Consider the following 24,118-nt stretch of genomic DNA (forward strand, 5'->3'; position numbering starts at 1 on the left):
ACCACATGTATCCGGGCTACTGTACATATTTTTTTCACAAAAAAACTATAGGGGCAAAACTCTTGGGGGTAAGTTAAACCAGTGAAGTCAAGTCAAATATATGGTATTAAAATTAGTGCTTCATCCTAATAATGAATAAATATAATTGTGTATATACTCACAAGCGCCTACTGCAGTGCACTGTATAAAATCATGCATATACGACATAGAAGCTTCAGGAAATGTTCACATTAAAAATGGGATTTTAATTGTGGTGTGATTGTTGGTGTCAAACAGGCATTATTTCTAGAACTGCTGATAGCCTGGGATAGTTTTATTCATGATTTTGTAATAATAGAACACTGGCAAACAATCTTCAGGTTTTAGAGCTATGGACAAAACAACTGCAATATGTATTTCATAAACATAAAATAGAATTTAGAGTTTTAAATATAGCTTTGACATGTATTAAGAAATAGATTTAATTAATATATTGTTAGTAACTATTTTCTCAGATGGCTTAATGTACCCTATCATCTGGAGCATCTTGGATTTCCCTTAAAAAAAGACCAATTTTTGGGACCCCATATTATGCCTGAGTTAAGCACCTTGCTAAGGTTTTAACTGATGTCAAACATTCTGAACATGTATTGTATTTCTTTAGAAATTTTTTTTTGGTCTAGGTTAAGTAAACAAACAAGCTCATCTTACCACACTTTTCACTATGTCATTAAGTACTGTTTAGCTACTGCAATGATAGAGTATCACTGTAATGTAAGTTTATTTAACATATATAAATAGATAAATGTCTATTGGTGAGACGGCAGCTAAAACACTACGTAATACTGTTTTATGACACAAACTGTTCAACTAACTTTCACCCCAACTATACCTTGCCCAGAAGGTATGCTCAATAAAAGGTTATTTAGATTTATCCTCCATCCACCCACCAATCCTAGGTTCTATGGTAGGCATTTCCACTGAAGTACAGTGTGGCTAATAAGTTACACATAGCAACAGATTGACCATAGTCTGTAGTTATATAAAGATGCACTTATATGTCAGTTGTATGAATCATTGTCTTTCATCATGGCAAGATGGCAGTTAATGGCTGAGTACAATCAGTTGTTATCAGTGTGTGGGACAGTCTAAGTTGAGATTGTGTAGGAGAGACATGGAAATGTTATGCCTGCCACCATGTATTTGCATACACTGTACAGAACAGTGAGAGACCTGAGAGCATAGCAGGAAGTGCAGCTCTTATACAATCTGTATTAGTGATGATCTCAGAAGGGCCAGAACAGCACATGCACCAACATATCTCATGGGTATTACTCAATTTCAGGTCTCAAAAATGTAATCAAGCAATAAACATTTATTCACACTTTATAAGGGTGGCTCACCTTTTCAGTGTAGGTGTGTATAAATAACAAATAACAGACATTAAAATAAAGCAATAAAGGCTAAAACATAAAAACACAAACACAAAATAATAGCACAAATGTATTTTCAGAAAAATACACTATAATGGCAAAAGTATTCGCTCGCCTGCCTTCACATGCATATAAACGCATATAAACCCATTCTTAACATGCTGTCGGGTCACCCTTTGCAGCTATAACAGCTTCAACTCTTATGGGAAGGCTTTCCACAAGCTTTAGGAGTGTGTTTATGGGAATTGTTGACCATTCTTCCAGAAGTGCATTTGTGAGGTCAGACACTGATGTTGGACAAAAAGGCCTGGCTTGCAGTCTCTGCTCTAATTCATCCCAAAGGTGTTCTGTCGGGTTGATGTCAGGACAGGCAGGCCGATTAAGTTCTTCTACACCAATCTCGCTCATCCATGTCTTGTTTACACCACTCCACTGTCACTTTGCATTGCGCTTGGTGATGAAGAGCTTCGATGCAGCTGTTCGGTCGTGGAAACTCATTCCACAAAGCTCTCTATGCACTGTTCTTAAACTAATCTGAAGGCCACATAAAGTTTGGAGGTCTGTATCAAATCAAATCAAGTCCAAATTATTTTTGTATAGCGCTTTTTACAATTGTTGTTCTCACAAAACAGCTTTACATAATCAGTAATTAGTAAAAAGACAAGAAATCAACAACATAAGAAGATATGAAAACCTAACCTAAGGAGAAACCTTGGGAGGAACCAAGACTCACAAGGGGGACCCATCCTCATCTGGTCAGAACTGTGTATAAATTATTGATAAAAGTCACCAAACCACCTAAACTGTTGTACTGCTCAGGCGTGCAATATATTCATAATCATAATATAATAATCATGGTGTAGTATAACTTAAGATAGTCATTGCAGTGATGGTAAAATTAATGAGAGTAATGATAGTAGTGACTGACTCTCCAGAAAGTTGGGAACCTCTGCGCACAATGCACCTCAGCATCTGCTGACCCTGCTCTGTCATTTTACATGGCCTACTACTTCATGAGTTGCTGTCGCTTCCACTTTGTTATAATACCACTGACAGTTGACCGTGGAATATTTAGTAGCTAGGAAATTTCACCCCTGGGCTTGTTGCACAAGTGGCATCTTATCACGGTACCAAGCTGGAATTCACCGAGCTCTTGAGAGTGACCCATTCTTTCACAAATGTTTGTAGAAGCAGTCTGCATGCCTAGGAGATGATGTATGCTCATTATGTATGAGCCTTGCTTTCCTTCTCCATGCTTAAATTAATCATTATTTAACTTCTTGAATTTTGTTTCAAAACCGTGTGGGTTTTTTTAATGTGTTTTTTTTTTAGCAGTCTAATGAGTTTTAGCATTGGTTTGTTCTTATGGTAAATCCTCTGTATTTCCATTTATAAAGACATTTCCTGATTATAATCTTTGACAACAAAAAACAGGAAATATTAATAATTATAATATACGCTTTTATTTTGGAAATAAAAAACAGAACATTTTCATGTGCATATGTATTATTTGCTATGAAGCCCTTAAAAAGTTCTGGTGCAACCAATTACGTTTAGAAGTGCTAAGTGAAATGAGGTCCACCTGTGTGCAAGTCACATGATCTGTCAGTATATACAGCCCCAGAGGCTGCAACACCATTAAGCAAGAGGCACCACTAACCAAACAACACCATGAAGACCAAGAAGATCTCCAAACCAGTCAGGGACAAAGTTGTAGAGAAGTAGAAGTCAGGGCCCAGTTATAAAATATATCCAAATCTCTGATGATTCCTCAGAGCACCATCAAATCCATTATCATAAAATGGAAAGAACATGGCACCACAACAAACCTGCCAAGCATGGGCAAGGAGGGCATTAATTAGAGATGCAGTACACAGACCAAAGGTAATCCTGAAGGAGCTACAGAGTTCCCAAGCAGAGACTGGAATATCTGTCCATGTGACCACAATAGAGCTGAGCTTCATGATAGTGGTGACAGCATCATGCTTGTTTTTCAGCAGCAGGGACTGGGAGCAGGGAGTCGAGGGGAGGATGGATGGTGCTAAATACAGGGATATTCATAAAGACCTGTTTCAATCTGTGTCAGTGATTTGAGACTGTGATGGAGGTTCACCTTCAAACAGGACAATGACCCAAAGCATACTGCTAAAGCATCTCTCGAGTGGTTTAAGGGGAAATGTGTAAATGTATTGTAATGGCCTAGTCAAAACCCAAACCTTAATCCAATTGAGAATATGTAGTCAGAAAATTGCTGTTCACCAGTGGAAACAATCTAACTTATTTTACCTTATTTGTTATTTGCATCACAATAAAAATATCAAATATTCAAAATATTTTAATTCCAGGTTGTGGGGTAACAAAACATGAAAAATGCGAAGGGCGGTGAAAACCTTTGCAAGGCACTGTACCTGATTGTACATTCGTATATAATCTCTATGGCTTTGATGCATTGCACTTTGTATGATGCATTGTATTATTATCATTATTATTTACTATTTTCTAACTGTAATGTTAATCAGAATTTACATAATGACATTATACAAAACTTAAAGTTTTCTTTAGTGGTCTTTAACCATGTTTTTCTCCCACAGGTTGCTTATGGGCAGTCCACTTGTAAGTATGATGCACTCATTTGTCAAGCCAAACCCAAGACACAATTGCTTTTCAGTGACAGTTTACATTATTCTGTATTCTTTTGTAGTGTATTAGTCATCACTGACTTTTAGTGAGATAGATATATATATAATTTCAGGAAATCAAGAATAATTATGGCACTCTTTGGTACAGTTTAGTACATTTATGGCATTTACATTTACATTTATGGCATTTAGCAGACGCTCTTATCCAGAGCGACTTACAAAGTGCTTTGCTATTTACCCAAGAAAGAAACCTTAGCTAGTTAGAATAGACTAATAATTCAAAGATACCTCTAAGCTTTAGACATTACTAAACACAATACAATAAGGCGACCATAGTACTCTATTCACCCAAGTACTATCGGAAGAGGTGGGTCTTCAGTTTGCGTTTGAAGACAGCAAGCGACTCGGCCGTTCGGACACCCAGTGGAAGTTCATTCCACCACTTTGGTGCCAAGACAGAAAAAAGTCTGGATGCTTGTAAAACATATAGGAATGGTATTTTTTTTCTAATAAACCACATAACTATAAAATACATGAGTAAAAATATTAATTTGACATATGAATTTAAAAGTAATCAAGGTAGGTATTTAAAAGTCGTAAATATCTTGCTACAGCTAACACTGTAGTCCATAATAAAAACATCATACTAGCAGTAAAACAAAACTGACACAAACTGCAACATCACTATTTTGAGCTTTAAAACAACATCAAATTCAGCTAAACTGTTCATAAGCATCTCTTACAGTAGATTGAGCTCATGTGTATAATTTGGGCAATATGCACTTACAGTAATAACAATTTTATTTTTTGCATGTATTTTTCTCACTTACTTAAGACAAAAACAAGCTGAATAACATAAAATACAATAAATACATACACTTGAAACACAATACATTTGAAATAATCCTTTCATGTATTAAAGGACAAGAAGTTAACATACTCTTGTTCAAAAGAGTAATTGCACCTTTAGTTACTCAGATAGATAGCTAGATACAAGTTTCCTTTCTGTCTGCCTTTTCATCATTTAAACATAACATATGACTAACATTACAAGAAATCTATTTAAGAACAACAACTGAGATACTATATTATTAACAATTACCTACTTTTCAGTAAACACGTGACAAGTACATTAGTTCTTGTCTTTTGCTCATCTATTGTTTTTACACACAATGGTTAAATAGCTGTGTTAAATGATACTTTAATCAGTTGTAATGACACTTAATGAGTGGTAGCCAGTATCTTCTTGTATTTACTAACTTCCATTTATGGATGTAATATTTTGTACTTTCCACAAGTTTTACTTCTGCCTTACACTTACATATGAAGTACTTTACTTTTCCCTCAAGTCCCTTTCAGTCATTAATGGTTTTGGAGGTTTCATTGTGTCAACTTATTGTGTTGGTTTAGTTCCTGTTTAATTCTTTGAGCTTGCTTAACTCACTTTAGAGCTTTAGTATTTTGTATTTTAGAGCAAAAGGATCAACAAAAAGTTCCCTATGCTAATAGTTTCTGATGTAACTTGTTACTTGCATGCTTTTATATATAAATGCTTGCATTAATGTGCTGCATTCTGAAGAATATGTAAGAAATGTCTCTGTGCACTGTGTGTATTGCAAGAAAGAAAATACATACACCGTAAAACAAAATCTGTAAAAAAAATAATGTACTGGCAAAACATTATCATAAATAACAATTCCTTCAATTTTTTATTTAAAAAGTACTTCATTTTATATAAGGAATACTCTGTAAATGTAAATTTTTTCTTGTAAAAATCAAGTTTATACTTAAAACAACCATTTATTTCACCCAATGGAAATAAAACCTTTGTACACCAACACCCTAACAACCATCATACATGGTTGCTAGCTAGCAGCATCCTACCAACCACCTAACAACAATCTAGCAACAATTTGAAACAGCAAATCAACCACTTGGAACAGCATAGCAACTACTAGCAATAACATAGCTCCTATCAAACACTCGCAATTATATTGTTTTGTTATATAGTTTTTATATTGTCCATCCATCCATCCATCCATATTGTCGCCAACAGATATAATCATCCCCATGTGCCACTGGCTCATTCTCACATTCACTTTATTCTATTGTATGATGGGTGGTGATAGTCAGCCTAAACTTCAAAAAATTAGCCTGAAATTTTGAACCATTAGAAAAAAGTGGTCAGTTTGATCTGTACAAAATAACGAATAATAATACAAATAATGGCAAAACATTCCCGTATATATTTTCCATTATTTAAACAAACAGTTCCTTTATATTTTTGTTTAAAAAGTGTATATATCCTTCATGTGCCTGTGACTAACTAGCAGCCAACAGAATGATGATAATTTAGATACATAAAATATTTCTTACTCTGAAAGCAAAACACTGAGACGTAAAGCTAGCTAGATTTTTCAGCTAGTTTCTAATGAAGCATTTTGGTTATATTTTCCATTAGGACAGTGATTGACCAGAGAATTGGCTCTTTTTTCATGGCCATCCCAGTTTCCTGGAGTCTTCTGTTTCCCATTTATGTGTCTGCCACAGCACCTAGGAGAATATATTTCTATTTATAAAGTATTAATTATTTGCCTTTGTTTCTGTTTAGGCAAACCATGTACATACAAATCATCCCTCTCAATGACTGAAATCACTATCTGGACAGAAAACAGTTGGTCATGCAATGTGCAAAATGCCAGCATACAGAAAACTAACATCAGTGTTATTGTTGGTGGTCTCATGCCTGGATCCACATACTTACTTAAAATCAACTGTTCAGAAACCTGCTGTGGCAACTTCTCTACCTGTAAGTCCTAAAATATAAGACATATATATATATATATATATACACACACACAACTACAACATTTGTAAGGTATATCCTTATGATAATGTGTGCTGTGTGTGGTGTGTCTTTTTGCAGATCCAGCATTGGTGGACAATATCAGTGTGGTCGATCAGACCAACAACAGTTTGAATTTGACATGGTTTGCTCCCCAGGGGCATGTGGATTCATATGAGGTGAACATATCCAACGTTCTGCTCAACAAAAGTCTTATTACCATTTTCAACCAATCACAGTTCCAGCAGCTCCTTGCAGGTAGCATCTATAACCTCACCATAACCTCTGTTAGCGGAGAACTGAGGAACACCTCTCCTGTTTTCCAGATTGCTACCAGTGAGTCCTAAATACATGCACAGAAGTTCCAATGTAAGCTTGATGAAGAGTGTTGTTTGTGTGTGTCACTGTGAGTGGGTGACCATTTGTGTGTCTTTAATTCCTCCTACAGAGCCTAACCCTCCAAGAATGATAAGTGTAATTGGCCAGACAAACGTGTCTGTCTCCATCATCTGGGGGGTGCCGATGGATGGATTTCATCTGTTTTATGAAGTCTCATATAAATCCAGTCAATCCAACATTAGCACCTTTCTGACAAACAGCAGCAGCACAAATCTTACAACTCTGTCACCCGGCAGTCAATACAGCATTACTATATGCACTGTTGGAGTGGTGGGTCTGAAAAGTTCCAGTGTCAGCATCATCTCATACACACGTAAGCATAGACAGACATGCAAGAGTGCTCAAGTCCTACAGTTTACCACAGTGCATCCTCATAAAAGAAAAAATTGGTAACATTTATGTACTACATACATACAGTACATACAAATATCACACACCATTTATGTCTAGGGCCCTATAATTTATATAGTTCTGAGAAAATATATGGAATCATGAAATTAAGATGTTTTTTAAAAATCTAATGATTAAGAAAAACATGGAATTTAGAGACTTAAACATGACCATAGTCAAAGCTTAGTTGAGCACATGGTCTGTCCCTGTGCAGTATCCAGGTGGCCTCTTGTTATAAAAACAATTGGGAAAATTTTACACCAATTTCATACGGGCCCTACATATAAATCTACACATACTCAAGACTGAAAATCTATCTGGTAAAAGTAAAGAATATGTATTGAATATGTATGGTTGCATCTGTGTGTGTGTGTTTCTTTCTCAGTTCCAAATGCTGTGCAAAATCTGGAGGCCTTTCCTGTGAATACCAGTTCAGTTTATCTGGTTTGGTCCCAATTGTCTGGAAACTCCAGTCTTTTGTCTTACAAAATCCAGCTCAATGACACCTTCTTCATTACGTCATCTTTCAATTTACTGCTCACGCAGCTGCAGCCAGGAACTTCATACAACTGCAGTGTCACTGCACTCATAACTGGTGCAAATGTCTCTGGTCCATCACAGTACACATATTGCATCACCAGTAAGTAACTTTTACTAAACATGTTAAATCTTGCAAACGCTACTACACATTAAAATCTAAAAATGTTTTTCAGATATAAGACAAAAACATAATGCTCATTCTTTGTGTATATTATTCTGTTTTCATACTTGAGTCTATATTACATTTTACCAATTAAAACATGTACATAAAGGAACCAGCCACCTGAGTTAAAGGTGATGTCCATTCTCTGGGCTGCATGTTAGAGTGGCGGTGTAGCCGAGTGAGGTTGTTTGTCAGTGCAAGATTGTCTAGAGTCCAGTGCAGTCCAGTCCAGTGGTGGTGCAGTCACAGAAAGCAGCAGCCTCAGCTTTCCCTTCTAAGGCACTTGCTCTTCAGAACATGCAGTAGTGTCTTCAATTGCAGTTGAGGCATCTCTGTGTGGCCGCGCTGATTGAAAAACCTCACAGAGATTCAGAGACACACACAAACACCAGTGCGAGTAATCCCACATTTATCTATAACTCATTAGAGCAATAGTCACTCACAGCCGCTCTTGTTTATTGTGTTATTCTTAAAGTTTCTCGCCTCTCATGCTGTGGTCAAAAGGGTAGTGTCCATTCTCTGCCAGTGAGAGCAAGTGTTATATGCTGAGGGATTTTAGAATTATCATATAATAACTTAAAATTCATTCACCTTCATCCCCCCTGGAAACTATGTTTGTGCATACCACTACAACTACTACTACTAAGGGAGGATAATCTGGACATGCAGAACCCAATAGACAAGGCAGGGTGCAGCTGGAGCTACTCACATGAGGGAATCAGAGCAGAGAAAGTATGACAGAAAGTTGTGCAGGTTTTTCAGGATCAGTTTACTTTTTTATTTATGTTTAAATTGCAATTATTGTGAACATAAGAAAATCAGTTTTTAATGCATGTCTTCTCTCTTTTAGAACCAAGACCAGTGGCTAATTTAAATGCCTCTTCCAAAAGCACATCAGCAATGCGTCTCACATGGTCTCATCCGGATAATAGCAAGTTGTCAAACCTGTATGAGTTGAGTGTAAATGGAGCAGTAAAAAAGAATGAGACAAGTGAGACAGCTGATTTCGACAGTCTTATCCCTGGCACCAACTATACCTTCACTGTGGTCACAATAAAAAACAACATCCGCTCAGATCCTGCACAGATCTCTGCATTCACAGGTATTAATTACACTACAACACACAAATAATAAAACATCTGACAAACAAATGTTGGAATGTTCCCCTTTATTATGTTTGAGACAAAGACACATTTTCCCTGATAAGCCCCTCTGCTCCACAGTTTAAAATTTAAAATCAAACCAACTAGATATTCATTTACGTCTGGCACACATTCCAGACCTTAATTTAAGGGTATTTGCATACATATTGGTTACACCATGTTGAAACTACAACATGGATACGGTGTACCAATTAAAAGAAGAAAGAGCTAATGAGCTAATCACAAACTGACCGGTAGGCCAAGGAAGACCTCCACTGCTGATGGCAGAACAATACTCAATTGTCTGACTGACAGATCAGAAACAAGGTGGGTGTATATTAGTCAGAGAATACTGTTCACAGAAGACTTCATGAACAGAGGCTACACAGCAAGATCCAAACCACAAAAACAGAATGGCCAGATTACAGGTTGCCTTACGAGCGGGAACAGCAGTCCTTTGGGATGGAGAGGTAAATTCTCCCTGTTGTGACAGTGTTTTTATTTGTTTCTTGATGAAGATCACCACCAGGATGATGAAAGCAGGTATAGAATCAGAATCAGACAATACTTTATCCCAGGATCCCAGGATGGAAATTGTTATGGGCACTTGTTACAGTTGCAAACATTCATGTAAGAAAGAGCCAACATGGAATGAAGTAAACTGTGTCCCTCTGAATTAATTTGCTTATGACTTTGAACTGTGAACTAGCGCTAGTGGAACTCAACAACCAAAAATGTAACAACACTGGAGGAACGATGGGAGAGAAGGACAACAGTACAAAAAGATAGGGAAACAGAGCCAGTTGGCCAGATTGAAACCACCATTGGCAAGAGCTTGTGTGTAGAAGAATCATTTAACCACTGCACCTTTGAGGAAGCAGGGGGCAGACCTGTGCTAGAGCAGAGAAAAAAATAATAATAAAAAAAGGTGGGCTAGCAGAAAACAAACTGAGGGACACATTTTAGGTTTTGATAAAAACTGCCAGGTGGATGTTCTCCTTCAGGATTTACTGCAGACAAAAACAGACAGCAAAAGTCATGGTTCCATGAATTATGACAGGTTATCCCTGACCATTTTACTACCACCACAATTTTTAACTGTTGGTATGGTGTTCTTAGGGTGGAATGCAATGTTAGTTTCATGTCAGATGTAACGGGACCCATGTATTCCAAAATGTTCCACCAAAAAAAGTTTGTGGTTCATCCAGGCATACATGTGATAAGCCTCTGTGTTATTTTTGTTAAATTAGTGGTTTGCACCTTTCAAGTCTCCCATGGATGTCCTTTTTATTGTTGAATTTTGGAAGTTAATGTTTGCAGTAGAGATATCCCTGGTGGGTGTTTAGTAGGGCCATTGCATCGAATGTCCACTTCATGGTGGACAGTCTGAGCTTGTACTCTCCCACATAGGCAGTAGCCCAAGCTAGTGCCTGTTCAGTTAGGAGATCATGTACTCTTACAACTAAATCATTCAACCCTCATTGCAAAATAGGTTTATTAGCAAATCCTAAAACTGTCAGCTGTTTGCAATAAACCAATCAAACAAGAACAATTTAAATTTGAGTTATTCAACCCCTAAACAGGAATCCCTCACAAGAGTGCACATTTGCAAACCAGGTGTTGTGATAAATTTGAAGAAATTTAAAATGTGCTTGTTTAATTGACTTCTTGCAAACAGCTGGAAGTTTGTAAATTAAATCTAATTGGGTTAAGTAATTTTGATTGCAACTGTATGCTACCCAAAGCCCTTCAGTACAGAACCTAGAGGAGACCCCTATATCCTACAGGTTCACCACTGTACCTAAATGGGGAAGGTAGCGTGACCTTCACACTGGTAATGGGAGGTGGCAGCTGGACAGGCTGCTGGTGGTACAGGCTTGTCCTGGGGTGGACTGGCCATCTGCTGGATGCCAGGGTGAAGTCCTGCTACTGTAGGGCCAACTGAGTAAGAGCTTCATCAACAATCCAAGAGGGAGAGAGGAACTTATTCTATTCCTTTCCTAATAGAAATTATCACCAGGATGCATAATGACAGAGAGGCAGAGAATTAATTGGAAGACAGTTGGTTTTCAGTTTGTAGTTTGCAGTTTTCAGTAGCGTTCACAAAATAATGTAATGGTATACCTACATGTTAATATATGCTAATACACAAATGCATCTTTTGTATTTTTTTTTTTTTTACAAAGGTCTTGATAAAGCATCAAACATTTCTGCTGTGGGAACAAGTACGAGTATGAGGGTGGAGTGGATTGGCCCTGCTGGCACAGTCTCTCTCTACACAGTCACACTTCTACTCAATGGAACCATTCTTCAAATACAGAATCAGACTGATGCAACGCCTGTTCTGTTCTCAAACTTATTTCCCGGATGCCTTTACACTGTCACTCTGGCCATCAGCAGTGGGCCTGTACAAGTGAATAGTGGAAGTGTGCAGAATGCTACATGTAAGAGTACACACACAATTTATTCGTAACTCTATAAAAAAAAAAAAATCACAATGTAAAAAGAAATGAGCAAAAAGCAAAATCAAAAGAGAGCATTACATCACAATGGTGACAGGTATTTATACTGTACACACACACACACACACATACACACAGGTTTAAGTCTTATGAGTGTAACATTGTAAACCCAGGCAGGTTTGTAGGATCCATAAGCAGGTATTAATAACAGAAGGCAAAGTAGCACAAAAACACAGTCCAAGTAAACATGGTCAAAGGCACAGCACAAAAAGTGGTCAGATACCCAAAAAAGCAACAGTAAATACAAAGCAGAAAGTCCAGATACAGTCCAAAAATCCAAAGTCACAAGGCAAGCAGAGATCAAAAAACCCAGAAGCCAAACCAACACCATAGAGAATGTTTAGTATTGCAGCAGGAGAAACAAGGAGCAGCCAAGTGAGAGGTGCTACTTGTTGAGGGACTAATTAGTATTATCAGATGTGCGTGATTGATACTGGCTGGGATTAACATAAATTAGAAATAACATTTCTGCAAGTAAAAACTAAATTTAAAAAAGTAGTAAACAGAGACAGAAATAAATAACATGTTTCTAAACAACCTTTAAAGAAGTAAAACCATGAGTCACATGTCCTGAAAGGTATGTGCATAATTACAAAAAGCTTTAGCTAGACTGCATTTTCCTTTTATAGGTGATCCCTTGATTTCTAACAAAATCTCTTATATTTTGTGCAGTTTGACGGGCAAACAAAGGATCTTTAGCATCCTTGCACTGCTGACATTTGGTCATTGTTCCCAGATGAGAAAAGAGAAAAAAAATTATGTGCATTGTTCAATTTTATTATAATATGTTGCTAACAAACTGTTGCCTAAATGGTAACATGTATATTAAGACTTATTGCATATGTTCTATGTTTCTATGTTCTGATTTTCTGTTTACATTGTTTTCAGTTCCATCTCCACCAGGTGTGATTAAACTGACCCAGCAGACCACCGATTCTTTGAGCATTAGTTGGGGTCAACCACTCAACATGAGCTCTGTGGACTACAGCTTTAAAGTGCTGTACCAGTGTAATAGCACTAACATCTCCAACAGTTATTTGGGTGTAAGCAGCAGCAAGAACATCAGCATGCTATCTGGCCTCACTGCAGGATCACCATGCATCATCACAGTACAGACGGTGGGAGTACTTGGCTACCTCAGCTCTTCTCAGGAGATAATAGCATACACACGTGCGTAACTGAAATCTTTACTAAACACTTAAAAAAAACTCATAATTCCACCGTAAAACACAGACCAGACTTGCAAAGTTAAAAATTGATCAGCCATTTTTCAACATGTTTACTCCCTATATAGTTCACTGCGACCCATAAAGCACTGCAAATTGTAGAGTAGAATTTCTAAGGCTATTATGCAATGCAATGGTGTTTTCCCAGAAACAAAGGCCTCTTGTCATTTTAGTTTTTTTCTTGTGGTAATTTTAGTTACAGCTTTTATTTAGAAGTATACTTACATTTATATAATTAAAAGAGTGTGGTCAGGACTTTGAAAGGGCTATTTCAATCCCAAAGCCATTTCTGATGTGTGTTTGGAGTTCTGTTGGAATGTAATGCTGGGCAAACTAACCAGATGCTTGCAGATGTAAAATGAGTTTTAATCAGGTTATAAATTGTAACAGAAACCAGCATGCACAATAACCTGAAGGCCTGAAAACAAGCAAAGGTACCAGACACAGACATAGCCAAAGGGTCAATAGTCAGAGTACATAACCAATATATCAGACACAACCAGGTAATGACACACAGGTTTAATCTGAATGTTCAATGCATGGTTGGTGGATTAAGAACATGTGGTTGTGATGTTAGACAAAGGGGGCTTTCAGTAGAGTGTAGTTTAGAGTTAGTTTAGAGTCAATATAGTCAGCAGGAGAGACTGTAAGCCTGACATGGAACACCCAGTTGTGTCCACGGTTCATCTATCTAGCTGGTGGTTTTAGGGTTTTGTTGAAAAATTGTGAGGTTGTTTCCTTACTATTCCAGCAACAGTTTCTCTGGGAGCAATACACCCCTAAACATAACTCTAAGCAAAACAACATTTGTCTCGTTTTGACTCATTGTTTCATCTGACCAAAAAACTGAGTGTTTTCTTTGTCCAACAGCAAACTTTAGTAGAGTTTGTTGATTTTGGAGGAGGGTCTTATTTTTCTGCAGACTCTCAGTCAGTGTCTCTCTATTCATTTCACAGTATGGAAAAATGCATATAGACAGTGCATGGATGTAGACAGTGACAATAGCAGCCTCCAGTTCATGGTAGACCAGTGCCTTGGATGTGTAAATTAATGATGATTTACATTGATATCTACATGATGGGCATAGAAACTCCTGACCAAAAGAATTATTACAGATGTTACACAATATTGATCAGGCTAACAATTACTAAAACTGAAAAATTAAAAATGAAACAAGTCTTCTCAATGTGATGAAATTAAAAATACATAGTACTGAAATATATATAAAATCACACCTAATTTATTAAATGGAAATATTTTTTAAATGTTAACATGTGCATTCACATAAAATCACAATATATTGTTTAATTAATTATACTTTTATGCTGATATTTTTATATTTATTATGTATTAAACTTTAACACTTCCAGATAAATAATTATATCATTTTCTCAGATTGTCACAGAATTCAGTTTTAAAGGTACAGTAACATAGACTGTTGACAGAATAAAGTATTGGTTTATGACTCCTTTTGGTATATAAAACCACACAAAACATAAATGTAGAATATGGGCAGTGTATATAATTACATAGATATGAAAAAACACAAGTTTACTAATAGTGGTTTATTCAGAAATCCATGTAATTCTTCTAAAAGGGTCCAAACATGTCTAAGATGATGACATTGACTTGGTAAAAAAAAGAAATACATAAAGATCCTTATTATGAACACTATAGGCACATAGTGTGTATACATCTATGTATGCACAGAATTTTACCTACAGATATTCTAGCAAAATGAAAACATAGCCCACAACTTAATGGAGATCTAGCAAACACAAAGGTAGTTGGTAAAACAGTGATAAAGCAAAACAATAAGGGTATTTACCATGTTAGTACTGTGTATTACCCCTGCAGAATATTAAAACTGAATGTACATTTAGTCTGTACGCTGTCACACAAATCATACATTATTTAGCCCTGGGTATAATTGTACTTGTAATGTTTGTGTGTGCATGTGTTTACAGGGCCGAACTCGGTCAGTGTTTTGAATGTGGACTGGTTCAGTGAGCACATTGTATTTCTAAGCTGGAAACATTCTGACAGACTGGCCAGCAAATACTCCTACCTAATCACTGTCAGGAGTCTAAATGGCACAGAGATCCTTCAACTAGGAGTGAGTAACACTTCAGCACAGTTGCAGCCACTGCGGTCAGCCAGCCAATACAACATCAGCATCATCACCCAGACAGCTGATAACACCCAGTCTTTGCCGATGTCTATTACAGCCTTCACAAGTAAGTAATCTAGTAAAACTTCACACTTGATGGTACGTTCTTCTGGCACAACATGGGGGGGCTTTGTTTATGGGATAAGGCACATTGAGGGTGGCCCTTTTATCAATGTTGCTAGGCAGAAATCAAAAGTAAAGCCATGTTGTACTTTTTAAACAGTTTCCCTCATTTTAGGGCACCATAATGCTTCCTGCAGGTCATTCACTAGGTCCCCCCTGTGTGGTTCTTGGATTTTTGCTCACCGTTCTTGTGATCATTTTGACCCCACGAGCTGAGATCGGCGTGGATCCCCTGATCGAGGGAGATTAGCAGTGGTCTTGTAGGTCTCCCATTTTCTGATTATTGCTCCCACAGTAGATTTCTACACACCAAGCTGCTTGCCTATTGCAGATTCAGTCTTCCCAGCCTGGTGCAGGTCTACAATTTTGTTTCTGGTGTCCTTCGACAGCTCTTTGGTCTTCACCATAGTGGAGTTTGGAGTGTGACTGTTTGAGGTTGTGGGCAGGTGTCTTTTATACTGTTAACGAGTTCAAACAGGTGCCATTAATACAGGTAATGAGTGGAGGACAGAGAAGCCTCTTAAAGAAGAAGTTACAGGTCTGTGACAGCCAGAAATCTTGCTTGTTTGTAGGTGACCAAATACTTATTTTCCACCATTATTTGCAAATAAATTCTTTAAAAATCAGACAATGTGATTTTCAATTTTTTTTTCTCATTTTGTCTCTCACAGTTGAGGTCTACCTATGATGTCAATTACAGGCCTCTCTCATTTTTTTTAAGTGGGAGAACTTGCACAATTGGTGACTAACTAAATATTTTTTTCCCCCACTGTATCAACTCTATCCCCACTGTATCCCCATCTATAACTATAACGTCAATCTTTAAACCTCCTACATAGTAAGAATAAACATAAGAAAATGTGAAAACAAAACAAAACAAAAACTTTGTTGACCATAAAACTTTAGCTATGTACCTAAAACAAAAAACATTTTGTGATTCTGGACCGTCATAATAGCAAAACTTAGCAAGCATCCCACAACCATGACATTAAAGTCTTTAAATTCTTATCCACAATAGATACTATTGACTCATAATTGTATTTTACTGCAATCTTCTTACATTACCTTCTTCCATCGCTCACAATGTATTTATATTCAGTTACATTCTTAATATACAATGTATAAGCAGGTTGGACTATTGGAACACTCTCCTTTCTGGCCTACCTTAAGCTACAACACACCAGCTACAGTTGATTTGTATTTTTTTATGATCTGTTTTTTGATTGTCTGCAATAATTTGTTTTATTTTGTCTACTATTTTATAATACTTTATTAATTGTGTTTGATTGGTTTTAATTATCATAATATCTTAATTATTCAACTTTTATTTATATTATTAAATATTTGAATTTTATTTTCTGAAAGGTGCCATATAAATAAAGTTTAATTGACTGAATGTATAGTACATGAGGGCCTTCACAATACCATACGATGTAATTACATATACAAATGACCTATTCAGATGAAAACTCTAATAATTCAAACGTATGCATGTGTTTTGCAGAGCCACTGCAGGTTGTTTCCTTGGTTGCAAAGCTGCTCAAGGTCAATGAAGTATGGCTTAGCTGGATGCATCCTCAGGAGTTCCATGATGGGTTCTCATATCGTGTACAGATATCCAACTGCACAGAACCCAGTAGAAGCGTGCAAGTTTTGTATGAGAACCTCACAATAACAAACCTGCAGCCAGGGACTCTATGTTTGTTTAGTGTTTACAGCTGTTCTAATGCAATCGAGGGGCAACCAGTCGAAATCTCTGTTTATACCAGTATGTACAGTCACACACAGATTCACTAACACACATTAACACTTATCATACACAGATCTATCACTGGATTTATATGAAAACATTGTCTTTTCTCTAGCAGTGTTTCTGGAAATCTGAAAAGCAAAAAACACTATAAAACTCTCATGATCATGCCAGCTGAATACTGGATGCTAACATCTTAAAACGTTTTATGTGAACTATGTTCACATGTTAAATATGTAAATGCCATGGCCAAAACCAACTTTAATGCAGAGCGAAGCACAATTACTAACAAACTGGTCTCCATATCTGCTCTCACACAGAGTCAAAATCTGATTAAAAAAAATATATAAAAAAATAATAATAATAAAAAAGCAGCATCATTGATCTGTTGTTGTGTTACTGAGAGATGTTTTTTTTTTTTTTTTTTTTACATATTTATGCTGGAGAGGATTTTCCAAAACCTCCCTTTTTAGTCACCTAAAACACCATGTTTTTTATGGACAGGAGGCCAAAACACAGAGAACAGGCTATGTTTAAATAAAATCCAGATACATGTGGACTGAGGTATTCTATTCAACTTAAATCTTTCACTTTTTCTCTCTAGAGCCCTTTGCAGTGATTCCAGCGATGTCTAATAATGGCTCTAATGCTTCTGTTGTGGTGTCATGGACTGCACCTGCTGGTCATGTTGCCCAGTACCTGCTTAACATCAGTAATGAAAATTGGAACTATTCTATATTGCTTAACAATACTGAACACACATATACCTTCACTCAGCTTGCTGCTGCAACTGTCTACACACTTACATTTGTTACCATTAGTGGACCATTTGAAGAAGCATCTCAACCAATTAAGATGGCAACCTGTAAGTATGTGAATTTCACACAATACAAAGCCCAAATTAATATTCACATACCACACACACACACACACGCTGGGACTGACTCAAAGAGGGTGAACACTCGCAGGGGATGGAACAAAGCAAGAGAGTTTATTTCAAGAAAATAAACAGGGCAGAACAGAAACAAAAGCAGCAAGATGATAGGGTGTAATACTGAACGAAACAATAACGGTGACAACTGAACTGGACAAATCAAAAGAGTACACCTGGGGCTGACTCGAGACGAGGGCCAAGCTGGCGAGCCAGGGAGAGGTCTGAGCTAGAGGAAACGCTAACCAAAACAAACAGGCCGTGCCTGGGAGAAAACAGGTAAAGACAAAACCGCGCTAGTCAGGCGCTTCAGAACTTACGAGACTCCAGAGCTGAGGGAACCGCTACCGAACCTGAACGACAGAGCTGAACGAGTGCGAGGGCTTACTCTCATGAGCACCGGGGATCCTTAGAGACTGTCTTTATACCAAAGACCGAGACGTAGCTAGCTTCCTACCTGAGCAAGGCTAAGTCCCCTGAATGAGCCCTTCCAGAACCTGTCGATGAGTAGACTGCAGAGAGCTGAAAGTCTGGGCGGTAGCTAACCAGGTTACCCTAAGCTAAGGAGGTTAGGACCCACGCTGAACCTTGGTGCCTCAGATACCACACTGGACACCGCCGGAGTACACACTAAGGTCTACAGAAGCTAAGGTGGTTACGACGTTATGGAGATAATCCTCAACCCTGGCTGCTTGTGCTAGCCCTCCTTAAATATGTCAGCCCACAGGTGAAACACATTAACGAGGCGTGAATACAAACACAAACAGAAACCAGAACCGTGAAGGCAGAAATTAACCAGAAATTCAACCAGAGTCCGGGTGAACACAAACTGAGGCGAAACACCGTTCTGCCTCAAGAAGTCCTGCGCACTGCGGCACGTGACCGACCCCGAGGCGTGACATATGTACTCAAATTTCCTCCCACCTTCCAAAACACATGATAGTTGAACTGGTCATGCTATATTGCTCCAAGGTGTGAGTTTATGAGTAAATGGCTGTGTGCAATAGGCTGGTTCCCTGACCATGAGGTATTCCTGCGTTGTTTCAGGGTAGTCTCCAGTCCCATTGCAACCCTAACCAGCATGAAGTGGATAGGAAATGGCTGTGAGAGAGAGCAGAGAATAATAGCGGTCCATTGTATATCACAAAGACCTATTTTGTATCTGTATAGGGATGGAATACTGAATATGTGTGAGAGCATTAATTTGATAGTCTGCAAACAGGCAGAATCATGCCAAATCATCCCAATCCGTTTGTAGAGGTGTCATTCTGGTAACTCATCTAGCTGAGCCACTGTGCAGATGTCATTATGATAATGATTGCTGTTTGTATTACAGATCCAAACAAACCTGGAGGTTTGGAGGTGTTGTCTAGGACAACAGACTCTCTGCTGCTGGGATGGACTGCAGCTCATGGCATGAGACCAGGCAGCTTCAACTACAGTCTCACCTACCAGCCTGACTCTAACTTTACCACCTACATCACTGTCAATACTACATTTCTACTGACCAGTCTGCTCTCTGGGACATCCTATAACATATCTCTTAGTACCATAGGCCCATGGAACTTCCAGAGTAAAGCAGTAATCAAATACTCCATAACCACAAGTAAGTTGTAAAATAAACACTGTCCTCTGAAATGACTGGAAGTTCAAAGCTTTTGTTTTCTTTTTGTTATAAATGCAAGCAGTTTGAAAATAACACGGCACTTCTTTTATTATTGTTATTTTATAAGATGCACCCAAAGTGCATGTACACTAATGTCCACATATTCTGTCACTGTAACATGCCCATTACCATATGTTTCAATGGCAAAACAGCTTATTTTCCATTCAATTTTTCCCCTTTAAACTGTATTTTTTCTTATTTGATTGTCTAATTCCAAGTTATTTTTCTCTGTGCTAATATTGACACATTTCCTCCAGAAATAATTTTTAAAGATGTTATTCTGCTATATTGTAAGAAGGCGGGGTTAAATTTAGGAATGACCAGTTCGAGAGCCTTGGCTGGAACAGACCATCTGCATTGGCATAGTTGAGCTGTAGTTGAGCTGTTAGGAAACTAGCTAGTTAATTATACCATTATTTATCATTTCGTGTTGTGCTGTTGGTTCCAATAACAGACACTCACCAAATTCCAATATAAAACAACAATATAAAACATTTCCGAGTGGTGCTTGCTGACTCTCACCGCAGCTTGGGGGTTCAACTGGATTGTAGTAGCTTCAGTTCATCTTAGCGGCAAACAGAGCTGAGTTCTGGTACTGTAGTATTGAAACATAACACTAACTGGACAAACCGTATATCCAGGTGAAAAATCGCTTTGCTTTAAATTCAAGGCAGTCCGAGATGCTTGTTCTAGAAGAACACGTTAGGTTTGCCAAATAAGTAGGCAAGTCTAGCTCCGCCCAAATATGACCTCAAGCAACGTGGATTCTGTGCATTCCCTCTCTTCCTCTAGACTCTGGGACCTTGATTTCCAAAGGAAGTGCAAAATTTACTTTCATCAGAGAACATAACTTTGGACCACTCAGCAGCAGTCCAGTCCTTTTTGTCTTTAGCCCAGGCGAGATGCTTCTGACGCTGTCTCTTGTTAAAGAGTGGCTTGACACAAGGAATGCGACAGCTGAAACCCATATCTTGCATACGTCTGTGCATGGTGGTTCTTGAAGCACTGACTCCAGCTGCAGTCCACTCTTTGTGAATCACCCCCACATTTTTGAATGGGTTTTGTTTCACAATCCTCTCCAGGGTGCGGTCATCCCTATTGCTTGTACACTTTTTTCTACCACATCTTTTCCTTCCCTTCGTCTCTCTATTAATGTGCTTGGACACAGAGCTCTGTGAACAGCCAGCCTCTTTAGCAATAACATTTTGTGTCTTGCCCTCCTTGTGCAAGGTGTCAATGGTTGTCTTAGTAATTAGCCGATTAGAGCGTGGCACCAGGTGTCTAAAATATTGAACCTTTTCACAATATTCAAATTTTCTGAGATACTGAATTTGAGGTTTTCATTAGTTGTCAGTTATAACCATCAAAATGAAAAGAAATAAATACTTGAAATTTCTCATCACTTTTACATTTTGGCTGTTAAATCAGATTTATATCAAACTGTGTCTATCTGTCTCATGTATCCACATTCATTCTGTTCAGAATACTGAAAAAAAAATCAATCTGTAAAAATTATATGTCTTTGTTTACAGAGCCTGAGGCAGTAAAGAATCTAAGGTTGACTTCCACATCAAAAAATAGCTTGTCTGTGGAATGGACAGGGCCACATGAAGGATGTGTGTATGAAGTATGTGTGAACAATGTTTCTGTAAGAAACACAAGCTTGGAGCAGATGACACTGGGCAGTCTGACTCCTGGCACTCTTTACAACATAAGTGTACAGAGTGCTACGTCTGATGGTACCAAGGGAGAAATTCAGCTACTGCAAAATTGCACAGGTTGGTGTGCATACTTTTTTTTTTTTTTTTTTTTTTACAGAACTAGCCTCTGAAAGTGAAAGTAATATTACAGATTTTTACATGAATATGAATGAATATGTGGTGTAATACATTGATGAACATCCCATTCTAAATCAATGGGTATTAATATGGAGCTATAGGCACCCCTTTGTGGCAATAACAGCCTCCACTCTCAATATTGATGCTGTGCTGTACAGCATTCTAGTGTTATTTATATCCAGTGATCTTAGGCTTATGTGCAGCTGCTTTATCATTGCATTACATCACATTTGAATCCATGTAGACGAGTTAGCATTAATGTATGGTAAGCTTATTGCTTGACACTGTGTATATTTCTGTTGCTTGACTAACTAGAAAGAACTCTAGGACATAGACCAAGCAAGGTAACGACTAGACCTTGACTAGACAAACATAAAGGCATAAACTGAGTGAGCTAACAACTAGATACTGATTAGAAACACTTAGGAACATGAGTAGAGCTGGGTAACAACTGGCGTGACATATTGCTTGTATTTCTAAGACCTTAATGCCTATGAAAATATAGAATATTCTATTGAAAATATTGCTATTGATGATGTGTCTATCATGGTATATATAGGTATTGTTTCATCACCCAGGCCTAGTTCTTACATAATTGGCTGTCTATATAACTTCAGGTTCACATCAACCATCAATAAGTATAGGGGAAAATGTGACAGCAGTGATTTTGAGCATGGCATAATTGCTGGTGCCAGACGGGCTGGTATTTGGTATTCAATAACTGCTGACCTCCTGGAATCTGGAGTTTATTCAGAATGGTGTAATAAAAAAAATAAAGGAAAGCAGTTAGTAGTGAGGCGAAAATGCGTTGTTGAGAGGTGTCAGCGGAGATTGGCCTTATGGGTTTGAACTGACAGAAAGGCTACAGTAACTCCATGTAGGATGTATGATTGTGGTAAGCAAAAAAGCATCTCAGAATACACAACACATCTGACATGAACACACACATTGCTACACATTGGATTTCTTTTTTGTCACCTAAGAACAGAAAGCTAAGGCTACAGGGTTAATGGCTGAGGCCACATTCCATCTGTGTAACACAAATGATGAATATGGTTGTCTTGTCTTGTCTAATGTGTGCAGATGCAGCTGCAGTGGACAGAGTGAGTTGTTGGGGTCCTAATTTAACTTTAGCCATGCTAAACCTCACATGGAGTTATCCTCGTGGCTGCTACATGGGCTTTGAGATTCAGCTGTCTACCTCCACCACACGTATGACTGCAACCACCACTGACCTGTATTACATGTTTACTGGACTGCTATACAACACTTACTATACTGTCACCCTTTGGACAATGGGCTGTGGGAAAAAAAGTTTAGCAACAGAGATAAGTTGCAAGACAGGTATCACAGGTAAGCAACATTGTAGTCTTTTAGTTATTATTTCCAGTGCCTTGAAAAAGTATTTCATTTTATCAGTTTTGCATTGCAAATGTCTTGTATTTGAAAGACTGACCCGCAGAATTAATTAATTTGTAGTGATTTTGGTTTTGATTATTAACTACAAAATACTGTAGTACTGTTGTTACTGTAAGATGTATATTTTTGTGAGCAGCAATGTGGGAATTAACCTGACCCAGAGCACAAGCAAAGGTACTATTCAGCAGGTGTGGTTAGCAGTGCTTCAGTAATTGTCAATAAGATCAACTTTTCTCTGTTGTCATTTTCTTTTTTTTTTCAAATTTGATCATTGCAAATTTTGGAAGTAATCCAAAAAGCTGCACACTGCTATTATTAAACACTGTTATTATTGAAGCGCAGTCACATTCAACAGCAGACCAATTGAGAAGACACCCAACAATTGTTTATGGTGATGTACACATGGGTCTGTTGTATCAAGAACATTATAGTTCATTACAGGTTACGCTAATGCAGTATGAAACCTGATGTTATGAAGTCACCTGTTCTTGTTTTGTAGTGTTATGCATACAGACCAGGCACCCCTGGACAAATTGCATCTGTTTTGGATTGTCTAAGTGAAAAAAAGTTCCTCCTAGTACCTCCTTCACAATGAACACACCACTGCACATTCTGTATCACAAGTGGAGTTATGACATATGTCTATAAATTAGTTAAGGAACAAGGACCACAACTTCTTTCTGGTCCTCAAGCCCCTTATATACCCCCGCTTCTCAACTCTGTGTCGAACAAACGGGGGGCCCATCTACATGCGCAGACCACAGGACTCCAAGCCAAAAATATTGTGTCCTACATATTAATAGTCTGCCCTCTTGCTCTGTCTCAGGGTCTGGTCCGCATTAGCAAATTACTGTTTAAGAGCTTAAGAAAAAGTTGAAAAAAAAAAGCTAAAATAAATAAAAAATAAATTAACGAAAGCAAATATAAATAAATAAAGTCCAAA

At 37.8% G+C, this 24,118-nt stretch overlaps 1 protein-coding gene across 1 annotated transcript in view; it reads left to right on the forward strand.

Moving 5' to 3' along the window:
• The first annotated feature begins 6,694 nt into the window (after window positions 1–6,694).
• ptprja (protein tyrosine phosphatase receptor type Ja) overlaps window positions 6,695–24,118 on the forward strand; it is a 29,221-nt gene continuing 11,797 nt past the window's right edge. Inside the window, exons 1-13 of the mRNA XM_072670898.1 lie at window positions 6,695–6,860; window positions 6,978–7,232; window positions 7,345–7,608; window positions 8,071–8,325; window positions 9,239–9,490; window positions 11,717–11,974; window positions 12,941–13,222; window positions 15,246–15,515; window positions 17,076–17,339; window positions 17,926–18,186; window positions 19,589–19,858; window positions 21,451–21,696; window positions 22,840–23,109. Of these exons, the coding sequence (XP_072526999.1) occupies window positions 6,695–6,860; window positions 6,978–7,232; window positions 7,345–7,608; window positions 8,071–8,325; window positions 9,239–9,490; window positions 11,717–11,974; window positions 12,941–13,222; window positions 15,246–15,515; window positions 17,076–17,339; window positions 17,926–18,186; window positions 19,589–19,858; window positions 21,451–21,696; window positions 22,840–23,109 (3,313 nt within the window). The remainder of the gene's footprint in view (window positions 6,861–6,977; window positions 7,233–7,344; window positions 7,609–8,070; window positions 8,326–9,238; window positions 9,491–11,716; window positions 11,975–12,940; window positions 13,223–15,245; window positions 15,516–17,075; window positions 17,340–17,925; window positions 18,187–19,588; window positions 19,859–21,450; window positions 21,697–22,839; window positions 23,110–24,118) is intronic.

Source organism: Salminus brasiliensis, chromosome 25, assembly GCF_030463535.1.
Source record: "Salminus brasiliensis chromosome 25, fSalBra1.hap2, whole genome shotgun sequence".
In the NCBI taxonomy this organism is placed as follows: domain Eukaryota; kingdom Metazoa; phylum Chordata; class Actinopteri; order Characiformes; family Bryconidae; genus Salminus; species Salminus brasiliensis.